The sequence below is a fragment of the Xyrauchen texanus genome, chromosome 34, assembly GCF_025860055.1.
Source record: "Xyrauchen texanus isolate HMW12.3.18 chromosome 34, RBS_HiC_50CHRs, whole genome shotgun sequence".
NCBI lineage: Eukaryota > Metazoa > Chordata > Actinopteri > Cypriniformes > Catostomidae > Xyrauchen > Xyrauchen texanus.
The window spans coordinates 31,944,587-31,964,351 of NC_068309.1; the positions used below are offsets into that span (position 1 = coordinate 31,944,587).

Below are 19,765 nucleotides of genomic sequence, written 5' to 3' on the forward strand. Positions count from 1 at the left end.
ACATGGATGAAATGATCCCAAGAAGGCTTTGAAAAAAAAAATCTACAGTTTATTAAATGACATTCAAAGTCACACATTTTGTAAAGTGAATTTTAAACGTGAGAGACTGCAGTGGCTACATTAATGCAAATCAAATAGCAGCATTCATCATTACACCATCAGTTTTGCATATTACAATCACATTGATTAACTGATGATAATTACCCCCCAAAAAAATCAAAATAAAATATCGTGACGATTTGTGACAATCTGTGAATTTCCACCATAGTCACGCATATGCAAAGACATTCAAACGATTATTACAAATGTCGGTACACATTATAAGTGATACTAACATAAGGTAGACCTTGTGCGTAAATTGTACAGGCTAGTAAATAAATATAAATAAGTCTTTAAATGTAATCTGTAAATACCAAAAACACACGTGCACACTTCAAAATATAATTTCCCGTGTGATAATACTGAAACAAAGTTTTAGCTGTTCAGTTATTCTCCTGGAAAAAAATTAAATGAAATACAACTAAAAAAAAGAGAGAGCTTTTAAAGGATTAAACAGCATTTCTTTGTAAATAAGTGCTAAATTAATATCCATTTAATTATTTAATAAAATAATAGGTAGCACTTTACATTACAATGCCCATATCACATGTATTACATGTTTCTATAATTCATTCATATCAATGTGTAATCATCACTCGCAATCTTCTCCGTGAAATAGGCCTTTAACTACACATGAAATAGTCAACCTGTTCTTCACTGGCGTTACACTTACTCGTAATTACACAGTAACGTACACTGTAACGTAAAGTGTGACCAAAGATTAATCAACATTATTTTTAATAGTGTCAAATTGTTGGTTACACCAAGTGAAGGCAATATGAAAAGTATGTAGGCTACTTAGAGTCTTTATGGGCTTAAAACGATTAAAATAAATAAATGTAGATCCCTGTGGTGTTCCTGAAATGTCTCAATTTTTTGCAATAGCACGACTAGTGCACTGCTGAATATTTCATCCTTTTCTGTTTTTGCCGTTGATTGCAGAACCAAACCCGAACCACGTTCTTCTTAAGATCCAACTTCTCTGCGATCGCTGCGATTTTCTCGGACGACGGTCGCGGCTGGATGGCGAAATACGCCTCCAGCGATCGCTTCTCCGGAGCCGCGATCGACGTGCGCTTTCGTTTCCTCTCGTTGCCGTTAAAGGGGTCTGGTTTCCCGTTTTTCTCCCGGTAAGCCGCTTCGGCCTCCTCCAGCCAGGCTTGGAGGACGGGTTTGAGGGCGATCATGTTGTTGTGGGAAAGCGTTAACGACTCGAACCTGCAGATGGTGCTTTGGCTGAGCGACCCTACCCCTGGAATCTTCAAGTTGGCGAGGGCAGAACCAACATCCGCCTGGGTCACTCCGAGCTTTATCCTCCTCTGTTTGAACCTCTCCGCGAACGCTTCCAGCTCTCTGGGATCGGACTCCACATCGCTGACGCACGCCATCCCGTTGTGGACCGACAGGGCGTGCGGGTGGCCCATGGCCATGGCTTGGTGCAGGTGACCCATTTGCAAGTGGTGCTGGTGAGCTTGAGAGGTCATCACCGACTGGTCCGGCGGGGCCCCCATCCCACTGACGGATAAACTCGAGGAGATGTGGTCGAGCAGGTCCCCCTCCAAGGTCTGGTGGCTGAGGTGATGGTGATGGTGATGGTGCGAGGGCAGATTGGTCGAAGGGTGCGATATGGGCACTGTGGAGGAAGAGGACGTGCAGGGGACGCTGCTCATGGTATGGTAGGTGACGTCCGTCTTGAAAGGGTGACTCTTGCCGTGAGACACAATGTCAGCCGCCACCAGAGCTTCAGCACGGGCCAGCAGACTCTCATCAAAGCCGCTGAATATATTGCCCTGGAGCTGCAGGCAAGAGCGCGCATATGGAAGTCAGTGGGGAATTGTGTTAACTCCGGATTACAGAACATTCCCAAGCACCCTCCTCAAAGTACAGGTCATAAAAATTAATATGAAAGCAGGAGCTTTTGCTTGGATAGGCATGTGCGGGAGAGAGAGAGACAGAGGAGGAAAGGAGGTGGGGGAGGGAGTGATGTTGGAGCAACTCAAAACACCTCAAAGTGACAGAAGGGAGACAGTGAGTAGTTACCGTGAGACATACCTGCGGGGCAGGTAGGCACACTCGACGCATACCCTCGGAGCTCGCGTGCAGCGCGTGGTGCATGGAGAAGTGCTGCTTGCCGTTCATGGCCATCATCTTCGTTGCGCACCTTGCGGGAGAGTGGACCTGACATGGATGCGGCTTGGTGCTCTGGCTCGACGCTCCTCGTGTGTGCTGTTTCCATTGGCAGCACCGCCGGATCCCCCCACCCCCCTCCCCCCGTTCAACTTTCAAGCAGTGAGTCAGTGAACGCAGGAGGGCTAGCGCGCATGCGTCACCTACTGTAGCAAATACATGTGTCCATGTTGCAAATTAAAAATGGAAGCATTTAAATTGTTGAGTATTTTATTTTTCATAGTTTATTATTAGTTTTAATAAAACTAATTACAGATTTAAATCATATAGATGTTCATTTCTTCATTTATTCTTTTATTTTATTTACTGTTATTTTATTTTGTGTTCATATTTAGAAAAAGAGGGCTTTAATCAGAATTAGAAACAGAATGAGCTTTATTGCCAAGTATTATTCCATATACAATCATTTTGACTTGGTGACAGAAGCTTCCAGTAAACAAACAATACAACTTCAAGACAGAGATAATAATAATAATAATAATAATAATAATAATAATAATAATAATAATAATAAAAAGATAGAATAAAAATATTCTTTCATATATATTAAAGCTGTTTGAATATAATACTTACAAATGCGCTATATGTATTTAAACAATAAATGTGTTCCTTTCACAAGCTAGAGGGGTAAATCAAGTGTAGATTGTTATTAGTTGTCATTTATTTATAATCAACCATTTTATATATATATATTCAGTATTCATAATGAATTATTATAATCTCACAATTACTACAAAAAGGCCTGGGACATTTACAGTAACAGTAATATAACCAGTATTATTCTGCATATAAATAGCAGTTTTACAGATTTTTTTAAATGCATAAAATCCAAGGATTAATAATAGCTAATTATTAAAATAATGAATATATTTTGATGTAATTATAAATATGCGGTGATAGCAATACAGTACAGTGGTGGCCAAAAATCTGCATTGTTTATCCTTTTGATCTTTCATTAAAAAAATTCCCATAAATCTAACCTTTACTTGAACTAAAACAATTGGAAAATGGAAATATTGAATTATTAAATAAATATCTTTCTCCAAAATGCATTGGCCATAATTATTAGCTCCCTTTTATTCAATATTTTTGGCAACCTCCCTTTGCCAAGATAACAGCTCTGAATGTTCTCCTACAATGCATGATGAGGTGGAGAACACATGAGAAGTGATCTGAAACCATTCCTCCATATAGAATCTCTCCAGATACTTCAAATCCAAGGTCCACACTGGTCGACTCTCCTCTTTAGTGTACCCTACAGGTTTTCTATGGGTTCACGTCAGCGGACTGGGATGGCAATGGCAGAACCTTGATTTTGTGGTCAGTGAATCATTCTTGTGTTGATTTTGATGTTTGTGTTGGATTATTGTCCTACTTGAAGATCCAACCACAGCCCATTTTAAGCTTTCTGGCAGAGGCAGTCAGGTTTAGATTTTTTATCTGATGGTATTTGATAGAGTCCATGATGCCATGAATCCAAACAAGATGTCCATAACCTCTGGCATAAAAACAGCCCCACAACATTTAAGATCCACCACCATATTTAACCGTGGGCATTGGGTACTTCTTAATCTCTGTGTGTACCAAACCATCTCTGGTGTTTGTTGTCAAAAAGCTCTTTTTTTGTTTCATCAGACCATAGAAAGTCCCAACTAATTATATATAACAATTATATAAGCAATTCTCCAGCTGTGAGCCTTGGAGTTTCTTTGGCCACTCGCTGTGTGTGGAGACAATAAAGACACACGTCCTGTTCCAGGTCAATTCTTAAAATCTTCATTTGATTGGAACTTCTTAATTATTGCCTTGATGGTGGAAATGTGTATTTTCAATGCTGTAGCTATTTTTTATAGCCACTTCACAATTTGTAAAGCTCAACAACCTTATGCCCACATCAGAACTATATTCTTTATTTTAACCCACTGTGAATTTGGCCTGTGTGTTACTTCATATTTATACCTCTGTGAAACAGAAGTCATGGCCGAATATTTTCATGTTCCTAGTCTCCCATGTGCACTATATAATGTCAAATATAAATGGGAATATACTTCAGATACATTTTACTCATACACATTTCTAGGGGTGCCAGTAATTGTGGCCAACATGTTTTGGAGAAAAATATTTATTTAATAATGAGATATTTCCCCTGTTTCAATTGTTTTACTTCAGTTAAAGGTTAATTATTTGTGAAGTTTGTGGCCACCACTGTAGCCACAAAATTAAGTGACCACTGCAAAATGATCAGTTTCTCTGGATTTACTAATTATATGTATGTGTTTGAGTCAAATTACTTTTTTGTTTTATTCTATAAACTACTGACAACATTTCTCCCAAATTAAAAATATTTTCGTTTAGAACATTTGTTTGCAGAAAATGACAACTGGTCAAAATAACACAGTATGCAATAGACTTGCGATGTTAAGGTCAATATTATGTAAAAAATGGCAAAAAAAAAAAAGTAAATGGCTTTCTCTAGAAGCTCATCAGTCAATCATTGTTTTGAGGAATGGAGGCTATACAAGGCTTGAAATTGCCAAAACACTGAAGATTTCATACAAAGGTGTACACAACAGTCTTCAAAGAAGGACAACTGGCTCTAACAAGGACAGAAAGAGATGTGGAAGGCCAGATGTACAACTAAATAAGAGGATAAGTACATCAGAGTCTCTAGTTGAGATGCCTAACATGTTCTCCGCTGACAGCTTCATTGAATTCTACCCGCTCAACACCAGTTTCATGTACAACAGTAAAGAGAAGTCTCAGGGGTGCAGGCCTTATGAGAAGAATTGCAAAGAAAAAACACTTCTGAAACAGAAAATCAAAAAGAAAAGGTTAGAGTGGGCAAAGAAACACAGATATTGGACAACAGATAATTGGAAAAGAGTGTTATGGATATTAACCCTATTGAGCATTTGTGGGATCAGCTAGAATGTAAGGTGTGTGAGAAGTGCCTGACAAGCGAGGGCTGAAATGTCACCTGAGTATAGGGACAAACTGACAGCTAGAATGCCAATAATCTGCAAAGCTGTCATTGCAGTCGGTGGTGGATTGTTTTGTTGAGATCTCTTTGAATTAGTTTAAGTCGTTTTTTTCTCCAAATTTTATTAGTAATTTTTGAAGTTATTAATGTTCTGATTATACATTGTGATCAGTTGAATGATAGTTTGGTGAATAAAAGTACCAATTTCTTTCCATAAGAGCAAAATCTGAACATTATTCCAAACTTTTGGCCATCAGTGTATATATATACAGTATACAGTTGAGGTGGTTCGGGCATCTGGTAAGAATGCCTCCTGGGCACCTTCCATTGGATGTGTTCCAGGCACGGCCAACTGGGACGAGACCCCGAGGTCGGCCGAGAGATTATATCTCTGGCCTGGAAGCAGCTGGGGATCCACCGGGTTGAGCAAGTAGCTCAAACATAACTGAACAAATAAAAACTTTTAGCTTCTGGAGGTTGAGCTGGAGGAAGTTGCAGGGGACAGGGATGTCTGGGCCTCTCTGCTCTCCCTATTGCCACCATGAACATAATAGACTAAGCGGTAAAGAAAATAGATGATATATATATATATATGTGTGTGTGTGTGTGTGTGTGTACATTTTGTAAATTTTTTAAAAAGAGTTTTATAATCATATTCTTTTATGAAAACCAATGAATTCCCCAGTAAGCATCCAGTTAAAGGTTAAGACCACACAAACTCAGGTAAATAGATGGTGTTGCTATTGGCCACTGGAAGTCAACACCTGTTCTCAGTGCATGGCCGGTTGACATGGCGACCGCACTGGTGACTGCAGAAAAAGAAGCCAGGCAGTACAGTGACACATGCACCATCCGATCCCGTCCACCTCTCCTGTTCCCCAGACGCTCAATTATTCATCCGCTATGTGGCGGGCATCCATTACCTCTCTGGCATTTTTTCATTCATTACGGAGATTAACAGTGCATACCTTTTTAAGACCTGGTAAAAATGTAAGTAGTCATGTTGGCCCAACTATGTCATAATATTCCCTAGCTTGTTTATAATACCTATAATGATAAAGTCATATCCCCATCCTTTGAAAGATAAAGTTTCAGCTCATGAATATTTGAAAAGCATAACCTAAAAATGCCCCATTCATTGCTCATCGCTCCATTTTAATGTACATGGACACTTACTTTTCCAAACTGTGAGTGTAATCTTGAGTTGTGCACTGAAATAAAGTGTAAATGTAGTTATTTAATCTGTTGTGAGGCAAATTGTTTTTATTATTATTATTATTATTTGTTTATTTATTTGATCACATTCTGAACTTGGAGATACTATTTTAACCATATTGCTATTTAGGAGAATTTCTGTTTTTCAATGATAGAATAATGTGTAGATTATTTGTTGTTGTTAACTTAAAACAACACGATGTGTTAAGATAGTTTGAACGTATTTATAAGCATGTTTTTTAAAGAAGATATATTTATACAAGCTCACACGAGTAATCGCGCTGAATACAAGAAAAATAAAATGCACGATTGCGACTGATTTTGCATAAAGTTCATCCAAAAAGTAAATAGAATTTAAAAACCTGCTTCAGGCAAAACTTGGCCAGCCAAAACAATTCCAAAAGAAGCCATAACATAAACACAAGACACTTTCTGCACATTTCTCACTCTCTGGGTTTGAACTAAAAGTGTTTAGTTTTTTTTTTTACAATCACTTTTCTTCATTTCCATTGTTTGGGTGCAGGGACGTTTGATTTGAAAATATCAGAGGCTTAAGGTCTTGGTATGGCCAAAGTCTTTCTAGCAAATCAATCCACTGGCAACCATCTTTGGAACGCTCACAGGAAGATATTTCTATCAGGAAGACTCGCAGACTTGAGTGAGATTTAAGATGAAGATTTATTTGATGAATATAAATCAGAAAAGTAATGTCTGTCTTTGACGTAGTCCCGGTCTGACGGTCCGAAGAAGTTGTACTCATAACCGTCATATCCTGCCGGAGATAGGAGGCAGGGGCGAGGAGCTTACCCCTGAGCAGGATGAAACTCAACTTGTGGTGGTGGGGTGGTGGAGGTTGCCATGTTAGTACATTGAAACAGCAATGTGATAGATTGTGAGCAGACTTATAAAGCAATGGCTTGCATGTGATTGGCTGGGAATTACCCAGCTAATGGTGCGGTGATGTACAGCTGCTAGTCTTCCCGCTAAAACTAGGCCAATAATGTGCTACTTATGTTTTCTGGATCTAAAATGTCTTGTTTGGCTTATATATATATATATACACACTGGTAGCCAAAAGTTTGGAATAATATACAGATTTTGCAGTTTCAGAAGGAAATTGATACTTTAATTCACCAAAGTGTCATTCAACTGATCACAAAGTATAGTCAGGACATTACTGATGTAAAAAACAACATCATCACTATTTGAAAAAAGTATTTTTTTTTCTTTTCTCCCAATTTGGAATGCCTATTTCCCACTACTTAGTAGGTCTTCGTGGTGGTGCGGTTACTCACCTCAATCCGCTAATTGTGACCACGAGGAGGTTTCCCCACGTGACTCTAGCCTTTATAGCAACCGGGCCAATTTGGTTGCTTAGGAGACCTGGCCAGAGTCACTCAGCACACCCTGGATTTGAACTCGCAACTCCAGGGGTGGTGGTCAGTGTAAATACTCGATGAGCTACCCAAGCCCCCTCGAAAAAAGTAATTTTTCCAATTTTTCAAATCTAGACAGGCACCATTTCCAACAGCCATCACTCCAACACCTTATCCTTGAATAATCATGCTAATTTGCTAATTTGGTACTAGAAAATCACTTGCCATAATATCAAACACAGTTGAAAGTTATTTGTTTCGTTAAATGAAGCTAAACATTGTCTTTGTGTATATTTTTGAGTTGCACAGTATGCAATAGACTGGCATGTCTTAAGGTCAACATTAGGTAAAAAATGGCAAAAAAGAAACGGCTTTCTCTAGAAACTCGTCAGTCAATCATTGTTTTGAGGAATGAAGGATATACAAGGCTTGAAATTGCCAAAAAACTGAAGATTTCATACAAAGGTGTACACATACAGTCTTCAAAGACAAAGCACAACTGGCTGTAACAAGGACAGAAAGAGATGTGGAAGGCCAGATGTACAACTAAACAAGAGGATAAGTACATCAGAGTCTCTAGTTTGAGAAATAGAGTGGCCGGGGATCCCCCGGGTTGAGCAAGTAGCTCAAACAAAACTAAAGAAAAAAAAACTTTTGTATGTGTGGATGTCAGTGTGATAACATGCAGGAAGCCACTTTGTTGTCATGTGACAAGAAAACCTTAGTTCAGGAAATTACATCACAGAGAGGACCCTTGTAGACCCTCATGACTGTGTCAAGGTCAGTAAGTTTTACTCTATCAGATCATTTTAACCTTTATGACATTTATAGCAGGCTAATCACATGCTATCGGAATAATTTATATATGAGTTTCATGCTTGGAAGTTGAAAATGAATGCCCTCTCAAATTGTAATTAAACTGGGATCATTTTGATACCTGAGTTTAAGAGTTGGGAGGAGACATAACCTTTCAACATGGCGGAGGAGAGGACATATTTTGTATAATGAATGATTTATTCAATTTTCTAAATGCAGCTACCTAGGTATCACTAGCCGCTTCGATTGTTAAACATTTACGTGTGTCACTAACCATTTGAAGCATAGGCTATTGTAAATTTTTTTACAGAGAAAATAGCATGTATATGACCAAAATTCCATTATCGTCAGCAAGGTCAGTTGACTAACACATACTGCATGCCAGAATAGGGGTTCTCCAAATCAGTTCTCACACTGTCTGCATGGAAAAATCAACCTCACCGTGACTTCACAAGTCTCTTCCTCTGATAGTTGGGCATCTGTTCACGTCATCTCAAAAACATTGCACTATTTAAGGGTTGTGATGGTATTTGCAGACATTTCATCAGTTCGCAACAACATGGCACTGATTTCACTTGACGTGTTTTAATGATATGCTTTGGGTGAGATGCGACAGGACTGTACTCTTCTCCAGGCATTATAGCTTTGATACAGTGTTCTTGCTCCATCCATTTCCATTTGTATCCAAGCTTCGAGCAAGCTCTGAGTGCTTGTCGCTCCTTCGACAAGGGATGAGAGAATGACGAGTCGGTAAAGCTTGTGGTTGACGTCCTCTCCCATGGGGCAATCAACACTGCTTGCATTAAATCAAATAGACTCTGAGTGTTTTTCACTTGGCTTCCCAAAGTAAGGGATGGCTGTGCATTATTCATGCACATTTGAATATGTCAAAGCCACTGAAGCCAAATTTAAGTTTACACTGTGTTGTAAGTTTGGATCAGAGGGATGAAACAAAAGCAACACAAACAAAAAGGGATTTTCCTCCATTTGCCATCTGAACTTATAAAAATATGTGGTCATCTTTTGACCGACCATTGAAAATAAATGGGAAAGACCAAAATACAGAGCAATTCATTTTTTTATCTGTCAGATACATTCAATAAATCAGCACAATTTAATTACAGGATGAGACTCTAAAACATCCTCAGTACAAAACACACACACACACACACACACACACACACACACACACACACACACACACACACACACGTTGTGTTTCCATGTTTTATGGGGACTTTCCATAGACATAATGGTTTTTATACTGTACAAACTTTATATTCTATCCCCTAAACCTAACCCTACCCCTAAACCTAACCCTCACAGAAAACTTTTTGCATTTTTACATTTTCAAAAAACATCATTTAGTATGATTTATAAGCTGTTTTCCTCATGGGGACCGACAAAATGTCCCCACAAGGTCAAACATTTCGGGTTTTACTATCCTTATGGGGACATTTGGTCCCCACAAAGTGATAAATACACGCTCTCACACACACACACACACACACACACACACACACACACACACACACACACACACACACACACACAGTTCATCTCTGTTTCTTAGTTAATTTTCATGACATTATTATGCATTTACTTTGAGTTATTAAATAATTTTTTTTGAAACAATTTATTGGTTGAAAATGCTTATTCTGTTTCTTCTCTTTGTAACACCATGGTCAGGTTTGATTGCAAACATAATGACATTAACTGTAAAAACTGGTGCTTCAAATCAATTTTAAAATGCTAATCTTTGATAAATAATAGTTTGATAATGTTTAAATAAATATCCAAATGCATATATTTGTGAAAAAATATACAATTATGTTACAAAAAGCCATCAGACTACACAGTGGGTGGCTACAGCCATCTACTGGCTGTTACTTGCATGACAAGTCATGTTATTTATATTTTGTTCATCAGATGGCAGCAATTTGCCTCCAATTTATGTCACATTTTTCTTTATGTTTCAACTTATAGAAGTGTAGGTTCTAAATGTTTAGATTTCCCCCTAAAATATGCTTAATTTATATACAAATAAATTGTAACATTTATAAATGTACATGTTAATAATATAAAAATAGCAATAAATCCCAAAAGAAATGTGTAATTTTAATGTTCTTACTTCAGGGAAGAAGAATTTTGAATTTTGAATTTATTTCAGGATAACCCCTTGAGATGTAACATCTCATTTTCAAGGGGGTCCTGCACCAATCTATACAGACACAAAAGTTAACCACACAGTACAAAAAAGACACAAACACAAACATACACAAAACAATAACCCGCTCACCTACCCTTGCCCCAAATCAAATATAGCACAAATTTTAAAGTATTATGACAAATATTCGGCCGAATGCATTAAACAACCAATGCGTCATTTATCAATATGCCTTATAACAAAATGTAACAAGCAAGATAACGTCACATCTCACATAGTAATGCCAAAGAAAATCAAGATAATTTTACAAGAAAAATCATAATTATATAGCCTACATACTACTATATGTATTCTACATAAATCATTTAATACCATTTGTCCCTAATGACAAGAACATGTAGTTTTAAGAAAAGAAAGAAGTGATGATTTAAATAAACCAAATGTAGAAATAGACCTCAAAAATAGAGGAAGGTTATTCCAGTCATGAGGGGCTTTATATTGAAATGCTCTCCTACCAGCTACAGAAAGTAACCTTGGAACCGTAAAACATTTTGGGCATTGGAGGTGTCTAAGTGAGTATGCTGAGCAATAGGGTATTAGGTGCTGTTTAAGATATGCAGGACAATTAGAATAAACACATTTAAAAATACACTTAATCCAGTGATAATCCCTTCGTGGTTTATGTTGCAACCAGTTTAATGAATCATACATAAAACAATGATGAGTTTTAAATGGACAGTTCAATATAAATCTGCAAAGAGAATTAATTATAACATTTAGGGGTTTGAGATTGGACTCAAAGGTATTAGTGTACACTATGTCTGCATAATCAATAATTGGTATTACCAGTTGAGAAATAATTTTTTTTTCTGACTTGAGCTGAAAAACAATTAATTGATCTGTACAAAGTATTAAGACACCCATATACTTTCCTAATGATATTATCAATATGTATCTTAAAGGTAAGGTTGGAGTGTCGATCCAAAGGCCCAAATTTTTTCCCAAAGGAAAAATTTTATTTCAAAACAGGAAGCACAACGGCTTTTTTGTATCGTGGAAAACACCATGCAGAAGGACTTCTTCATGTTCAACATAAGTTTATTAATGAACAGCCACTGTTGTACTTTATCAAAGTCAGATTGAAGAGTTCTTTGAACTTGCATCAAATCCCGATCAGAGGTATAGATGACAGTGTCATCAGCATAAAGCTCTAATTCACAATGAAAACAAACTTGTGCCAGGTCATTGATAAAGATTGAAAAAAGTAAGGGGCCTAAAGTTGAGCCTTGAGGAACACCTTTATCAACAATTAAATAATCTGACTGGAATCCTTGGTAAACAACACACTGACATCTATTATGCAAATAGGAGTTGAACCAGAGCAGAGCATGTTTATTCAAACCAATAGAGTAAAGCTTATCCAGTAAAAGGTAATGGTCAACCATATCAAAGGCCTTTGAGAGATCAATGAAAGCAGCTCCAATGAAATGACCATTATCAAAACCCGAAAAAACATAATTATTTTGGTATCAATGAATGGTATCATTATCATCACCAAAAAAAGGGTTACACATTTGACCCTTCCGGTCAAAAATGACCACATATACCAAAGGGAGGTGCCATTTTTCAATACCATAGGAGGGTTAATGTAGCATTGTTGAAGCCAGGCAGGGGATTTTCATTTCCCAGTCTGCTTTGCATTGGACTCAATAGAGAGAGACATTTTTTAATTAAGCGTTATTTTATGTTTTTGTGAATATGTGTTTAATAAGCTGATATTTATAAGAGTTTTTGGTGTTACCATTATGGTGAAGAATGGAACTAAAGCTAACGATGAGGACAGGTAGATATCACACATTAAATTGGTTGCTCACTTCATTAAGCAAATGCTGTGCTAATCATAGCATAGTTACTAAACTACACTCTATATTGCTTCAAACTAGCATGTATTTAGCATGCTAAAATTCACTTTATTTAGAGATTTGTTTGAGTTGCATTGACATATAAAATTGTGTTGAGTTTACTCAATTCAACTAGGTTCTTTCTACACAAAGTGTTTATGTTGAGATAACATTGTATTTTTAAGTTGAGAAAACTAATTTCCAGCACATGTAACCATTGTCAGTGATTGAATCAAGTTGGCCAAAGGGCCATTTTATTAATGGATGCACGACATTATAGTATGTGCCAATACAGAAATTAACTTTCAAACATAACTAGTACTGTACTAGTTACAGTACTCTGAGAAATATTCACTGGAGTAAAAAATTAGACAATTGGCCTTAGTCTTGTTTTGACTTAAACCAACAGTGTCTCTTATACTCTTTAAACCGTATGTGCCACTTCATTCATAAATACATATGGTTCATATTCATAGTGTATCATTATTTTTTAGCTAATCACTGTAATAAAAATGGCAGTGGCACAATCATTTATCCAATAAACTACAACAGCATTTTAGTGCCACTTTAAAATAATACAAAAATAGATTTTAAAACAATGTAATTTATAGTATTTTTTACTCCTATAATCTATATCTATATATAACTACTAAAATAATTCACTATAATCTTATAATAGGCATTTTACAAGAATAAAGGCATAACATTACAAAAATAATGTTACACCGCAAGATTAAAGTAGTAATAGTTTGAGAATAAACTTGTAGCATTTTGAGATTTAAGTCACAATATTAGAGGAATACATTTTTAACATTACAAGATTAAAGTAACAATGTTTTCAGAATAATCATTTTACATGAATACATTTGTATTATTGTGGGATTATAGTAATATTTTGAGAATAAAGTAAAATTATTATATTATGAGGACAGTCATATCATTATGAAATGAAAGTAGTGCTTTTTAGATTAATCTTATCTTAATAGGTATTATGAGAATAGTCATAACATTTATAATAAAGTAACATTGTGAGATTGTAGGGATGTTATGAGAACAATAATAGCATTATGAAATTAAAGAACTAATGATTTGAGAATAATCACATAATAGGCATTTTATGAGAATAAAGTTAATATCAAGAATAAAGTAACATTTAACATCGAGATTTAAGTAGCAGTATTTATATTTAAATAGTACGGTTTTGAGAATAATATAATAGGCATTTTATGAGAATAAAGTCAACATTTGGAGAAATTTGTAACATTCTGAGATTAAAGTAACAATTTTATGAGAAGTCGTAGCATTATTCTTAAAACATTACTATAATTTAATAATCTCATAATGCTACTTTATTCTAAAAATGTTACTATAATCTTGAAATGTTGTCTTTATTCTTAAAACTTTGACTTTATTCTCATAAAATGCCTATTATATTATTTTCAAAAGATTCTTAAAAATATAATAGCATTATGAGAATAAAGTAGTAACACTGACAACAGCCATAGCATAATATTAGGAAAATAGTTGTAACATTACAAGATTAGTTTTGAGAAAAAAATATCATAATAAAAATATGTTTCAAGAATCAACACACACACACTCACACAGAAAAACACAATGACAACCGTTTCTAGAGGGAATAATTCTTGGAATGGATCATGGAAATTTCTCTCAGCTGAGATTTTCTTTTCTGAAGTTTTTCTTTACTTCAGGCCAATTGAGCTTTAATCTTTTTTTCTCATTATTCCTCTTGCTCATCCCCATTCCTTTATCTTTATTGATTAGCAAACATGCGACTGTTAGAAATCCATTTTACAGAGAACTAAAAAAAATACATCCATAAATTTTTTTAATTTATAAACAGTAACAAAGTCAAAATCTATTTATGCTAAACGTATGACATTATACTAATGCGTTGTAAAAGGATTGTACAAATGAATGAAATCCATTCTTCAAATACACACACACACACACACACACAGTTCTGAGTCTTTCTACGAGACTCTTTCATGTACATAACCAACATTAAGACCTGCCAGATCTAATGAGTTGAGAAACAGTAATTGAATTATCTTGGAAGAGTCTGAAGAACCCATTATGTACAATCCTTTGGGAAGAGTGGGGTGTATATCACTGAATGTTTGGAATCAAACAGCATAGTAACATGCTATTAAATGTCAAATCGACATTACATATGGGAAGGTTTCTAAATGTTACACTGGTCCTTCATTAAAGGAACTATAAACTTATATTTTAATCATTTTTAGCAAAGTATACAAATATGAGAATTAAAGAACATATATGCTAACATACATAATATATATATTTTTTCTTCTTTCCTCGAGTGACAGTCATTCAGGCGCCAGCATGCCATAGGTAATATATGTTATAGAAACGGATACATTTTCGATCCATTTCTGCAGGATCAGGTGTTTGGAGTGGCCACAAATAGATGATGCAATAAAACATTACAGTAAGGAATCAAAATATAAACAGAAGTATAATTCTTCAGGACATGGTGTAATTATGTTACCTTGCAAGAAAACAAAAAACATGACGTTGGGTTTTAGTCATAGTCACTCAGATAAGCCTCATGTAACAATGGATTCAATCATTCTAATGGCTAAAATAATAAATTGAACAGTCGTTTCTACTGCAACCATTTACAAAATTTACACACACACACAAAAAAAAAAAGTCACGAATCTCTTAAAAGGTCAGCTGTACACCGACAATGTAAGGCGTAAATGAGTGTAAATCAATTTGGAATACATTCAAAACACCTCCGTTCTTATTTCACCTAAATTAACTATAAGATCATTTTCTCATCCCTCATCCAAATCTTTTTGGTTTTGGAACATCCTCTAAATGTGAGAAATAAATATGAGCAGTCCGACACACTGACCAAAGTGAAGCGTGCCACATTTATATTCTCTAGAGTTCATATTTACAGACAGTGGCACATTAATCTTGGTCAGAAGAAAAATAATAATCCACTCGGGGATTGGCTAAACTTTAGAGGGCAGATACAAAAAGTGTTTGACATCAAGAGGGCATATCATTTCTTAATGAGGGAAAGAGATGCCTTTAAATGGAAACGATGTCAAACATGCGTGTCCATTGAGAGCCAAAGTGGCACAAAGTGCAGATGGATTTTCACATTAAACCATATGTTGGACATCTAACACACTGGGTGAGGAAAAAACGTAAGGTATTTAAAAAAAAAAATAATTCACAGTAGTCACAAATGTTGTGAGTTACTGATATCTGGTCATGCACAGTGAAACAAAATGTTTCCTAGTTGAAACATTTTGATTTCGATCTCAGCAAAAGTGAGAGTTTGGTGCATATATGTATGTATGTATGTATGTATGCTATATATACACACATATACATACACACACATATACATACACACATGCAGAGATTTCAGAGTGACAGAAACACTGCAAGTGTCCACATATGTCTCACATTCTCATATTTTCCTTAAAAGGACAATGCTGTTGCTCAGACCGTAAGCCTTTGAAATACTGAAAACAGTCTCGAAAAACAAAGGCCTATTCGTCTTATTCAATGAAACGTACTAAAATGAGGCTTTTCAAAAACTAAAAATGATAGTCCCTTCTTAAAAGAACAGAACGTTATTTCCCCTTCCTCATCGCCTCCACGAGCGACTCTCATATTCATCCTCTTCGTCATCATCTTCTTCCTCTTCCTCTGGAAGCAGGAAGGGGCTGACTGGCTCCTGGAAATGTAGAAACAAAGATCCACGTGACTTCTAGTGGAATTAGGAACTGTTTGTCTTAGAATGGCTGATTTTGTCATAAATAAAAATCACGGCAAAGCTCGCCAAAAGAGCTCAGCAGCACATTTCCATGATGCACTGTGAATGACTCAATCGAATTGGTCTCCTTTCACTCTCAAACTACTTGGTATATATTTGAATATTTTGCAATAAACTTCATATATATAGTTTTTATACTTAAAAACAACAACTTTAAATCAATAGTTGTATATTTTTCCATAATTCTTAATTCGATTCCGTCATTCCCAATGCTTCATGGGATTGTAGTCCGTGCCCTAGTGAGTAATAAAAATAAAAAAAAGAGGAAAGTTTGTAATGTTTTGATTCAACTCCGAGCTATAGAATTTTATGATATCTCTATGGATAAAATTAATAGGAAAAATACTTAAACAAAACAGCTGGAAAAGTGGGCGGGCACCATTGCGTTCTTTAGTAATACTGATTTTTGCTTTAGCATCCTACATAACGGTGTAATGGTGCTGTGTAATTTCTGCCATTACATGTAATCCTGCAGCGTTGACCTCATCTTTTGACTCCTCTACTCGTTCAGTGGATACGGATGGAGTTTTAGGATTGTACCATGAGATCTGTAGAGTTCGACCTTTGAACTTCGCTCCTTGGTTTGCAGCCTGAAAAAGGAGATATTTCATTTTTTTGGTCAAGTTTATTAACCTCTCTACAAAAACCATTAGCTCAAGTTGAAAATGAGCGTAACAAACAAAACAAAGAACTAAGAAGTCACTGTACATTCTCAGCTTCACTGCGGGTTTTGAAGGTCATCACGACACTGGTTGCATCGTGGTCACGAAGCTCGTCAATCTCGCCAAATTTCTATAAAACAAAAGAACATGTGATGTGAACTGATCATAAACTAGTTGAATTAAACTAAGGTATAAGACTGCACTAATTAAATGACACATTTTACCATGAAATGTGGCATGAGCTCTTCCTTCTCTTCTTGTGTAAAGCCAATAATGGTGAGGGATCGTGTCCGGTGGTCCACCACCATGTGATTGGCTCCTCCACGCCCTCTGAGACTACGCCCTCGGCCACGCCCTCTGCCTCGGGTTGGGGCTGTAGGCGGCTTGCCACGCCCAGCTGATATGAGTCCCAGCCGTGTTGCCTATTAAAACAATTTTTAAAAATGCAATGTTCTTCAACTTCGGGCACTTTTTGCGCTTTGAACTTCTAGAAAGAAGTTTCATTTAAAAAAGTCACACTCTCACTAGTTGAATAAATGCTTCTACTAACCATGTCTAAACGGTGTGTGTATATGCATCACACAAGATTTAACATTTTTGTAGTTTTTTCTGAAAGTCATGAAAATTCCCAACACAGTGTCATTTCCATCACATTTCAAATTCTGTATTGTGTTTAACAGAATTTAGTGATGGAAATAACATTGTTTTGAGATAAAATAGCAGGCTCAAGTCTTGCTAAGGCTAATTTCATAGCTAACATTTTATGTATCATAAATACACAATAATATGTTCACACTAGTTGCATCATTCAGCAAAATTACACCGTAACTGGAAATGCCGCCCAATAAAATATTTTGCTCTCAAATTATATTTATCATGCTTTTTCTGTTTTCTTCAAACATTACTTGTCTCATATTTCATCACAAGCGATCATCAGTGAATGATCTTCACTGCCACTTCTGTTGACTTATCTTTTTAGTGTAATATCTTTTGATAAAACTTTATTAGTGGCAAAACTGCTTAATGTGGTGGAAATGACGGCACAACTGAAGGACAATCACAGATATCACACTTAAAATATTGAAATGGTTTATCTCACTAAAACATATATTTTTAGGATGGATGTGATGAAAGTCTGGGTCTGGGATAAAACATAAGGCTAAAACAATAATATTAATACATGAGGCACTTGAACAGTAAAAAAAAAAGAAAAAAAAAAAAAGAGGGCCTTGTAATGTGACCTTCATATAGCAAAAAAAAAAAGGTTATTTAAAAGTAATGCTGTCAGTCGATTAAATGTTTTTAATTGCATAATTTTTCATAGTTAATCGCGATTAATCGCAAATTTTGAAAGTATATACGAAACTAAGAAAAAATATGTAACAATAATATGAAATATAATGCTTTAACATTTTCCAAACAAACGATTTCCCAAAATCTAAGTGAGAGTTTGACTAATTAAAAGAACCTTTCCGCCCATAGGTAGCATATTCATTGCAATGGGCTTTAAATCTCTTAAACTGTCATCCTCCACAGACTGTGGCTCTCCGCTTTGCTACAGCAATCGTGAAGCCACATTCATAATTCTCGCCAGGGCATCAATGCCAGTGTCACGTGCTGTTTTGACCTCCACAAAAATGTGCTAGACAACATTTTTGTGATAGAAAATACTTGACGTACATCTTTGGTTATTAAATTGCACATAACAGTGGCTGTAAAGTTTGATTTCTGACACTTCCAAGTCCCAACTGGGCTTGTTTTGAATAACAAATAGTGTTAAGAGCTCCTTTCTCAATCACTTGATCGTTGACAAGGAATCTCTGTGGTGTGTATGTTGTGATGTGTGCGTCATTGTAATTATTCCGGGCTGACACATCCACACAGTCAGGGCTTGACATTAAGGATTGTCATGTTCTAGTCCTTCAGACAAGTAAATCGGTCATCCACTGGTTTGATTAAAACAGATACTTGTCCAGAGAGAAAAAATTATAATTTTCTCAACTATGGTGTAAATTACATTTTTTCAGGAGCAATATTCTCATCAATATTCTTATTCAGCCAAATGTTTCCAAGCAAGACATGACAATCATGTACCAGCTTACATTTACATTGTTGTTCTTGGCAAATCAATACTTAAACAGGGAATTAAAAGGATAGTTCACACAGATATATAAATTCTGTCATGATTACTCAACCTCATGTTGTTACAATACCACAGAAGAAAGAAATTTAAAAGAAATGTAAAAAGCAGAATGTTAGTCTCAGTCACCATTTAATTTCATATCTTCTTCCATACAAAGTGAATGGTGACCGAGACTAACATTCTGCCTAACATCTTTTGTTGTCCATGGATGAAAGAATGAATGTCATATGGGTTTTCAATACATTAGGAGAGTAAGTTATGACAGTATTTTAATTTGTGGGTCAACTATCCCTTTAAGAGTTCAAGTCAATGATCACCGATTCACCAGACTAATGTTGAAAAAATTAACAGGAAATCCTGAAAGTGTGGACCTTG

General features: G+C 35.9%; 2 protein-coding genes across 3 annotated transcripts in view; both read right to left on the bottom strand.

Annotated features, from left to right (window-relative positions):
• Positions 1-803: 803 nt before the first annotated feature.
• On the bottom strand, positions 804-2,247 carry LOC127628109 (POU domain, class 4, transcription factor 3-like). Its single transcript, XM_052104797.1, has 2 exons — positions 2,152-2,247; positions 804-1,895 (listed from the first exon to the last, which is right to left on the bottom strand). The coding sequence occupies exons 1-2, from the start codon at positions 2,245-2,247 to the stop codon at positions 990-992; spliced, it is 1,002 nt and encodes a 333-aa protein (XP_051960757.1). The 3' UTR covers positions 804-989.
• A 12,132-nt stretch (positions 2,248-14,379) lies between these two features.
• LOC127627594 (RNA-binding protein 27-like) overlaps positions 14,380-19,765 on the bottom strand; it is a 30,324-nt gene continuing 24,938 nt past the window's right edge. For both annotated transcript variants that reach the window (XM_052104031.1, XM_052104030.1), the window contains exons 18-21: positions 17,472-17,669; positions 17,294-17,377; positions 17,047-17,175; positions 14,380-16,486 (exon numbers count right to left, since the gene is read on the bottom strand). In XM_052104031.1, the coding sequence (XP_051959991.1) occupies positions 16,397-16,486; positions 17,047-17,175; positions 17,294-17,377; positions 17,472-17,669 (501 nt within the window). In that variant the 3' untranslated portion in view covers positions 14,380-16,396. The remainder of the gene's footprint in view (positions 16,487-17,046; positions 17,176-17,293; positions 17,378-17,471; positions 17,670-19,765) is intronic.

Excerpts from the sequence above, each read along its gene's own strand:
- LOC127628109 (XM_052104797.1), bottom strand. The coding sequence starts at position 2,247 with ATGATGGCCATGAACGGCAAGCAGCACTTCTCCATGCACCACGCGCTG. Across the intron at positions 1,896-2,151 it reads TGTGCCTACCTGCCCCGCAG|CTCCAGGGCAATATATTCAG; the intron begins GTATGTCTCACG and ends TCTTGCCTGCAG.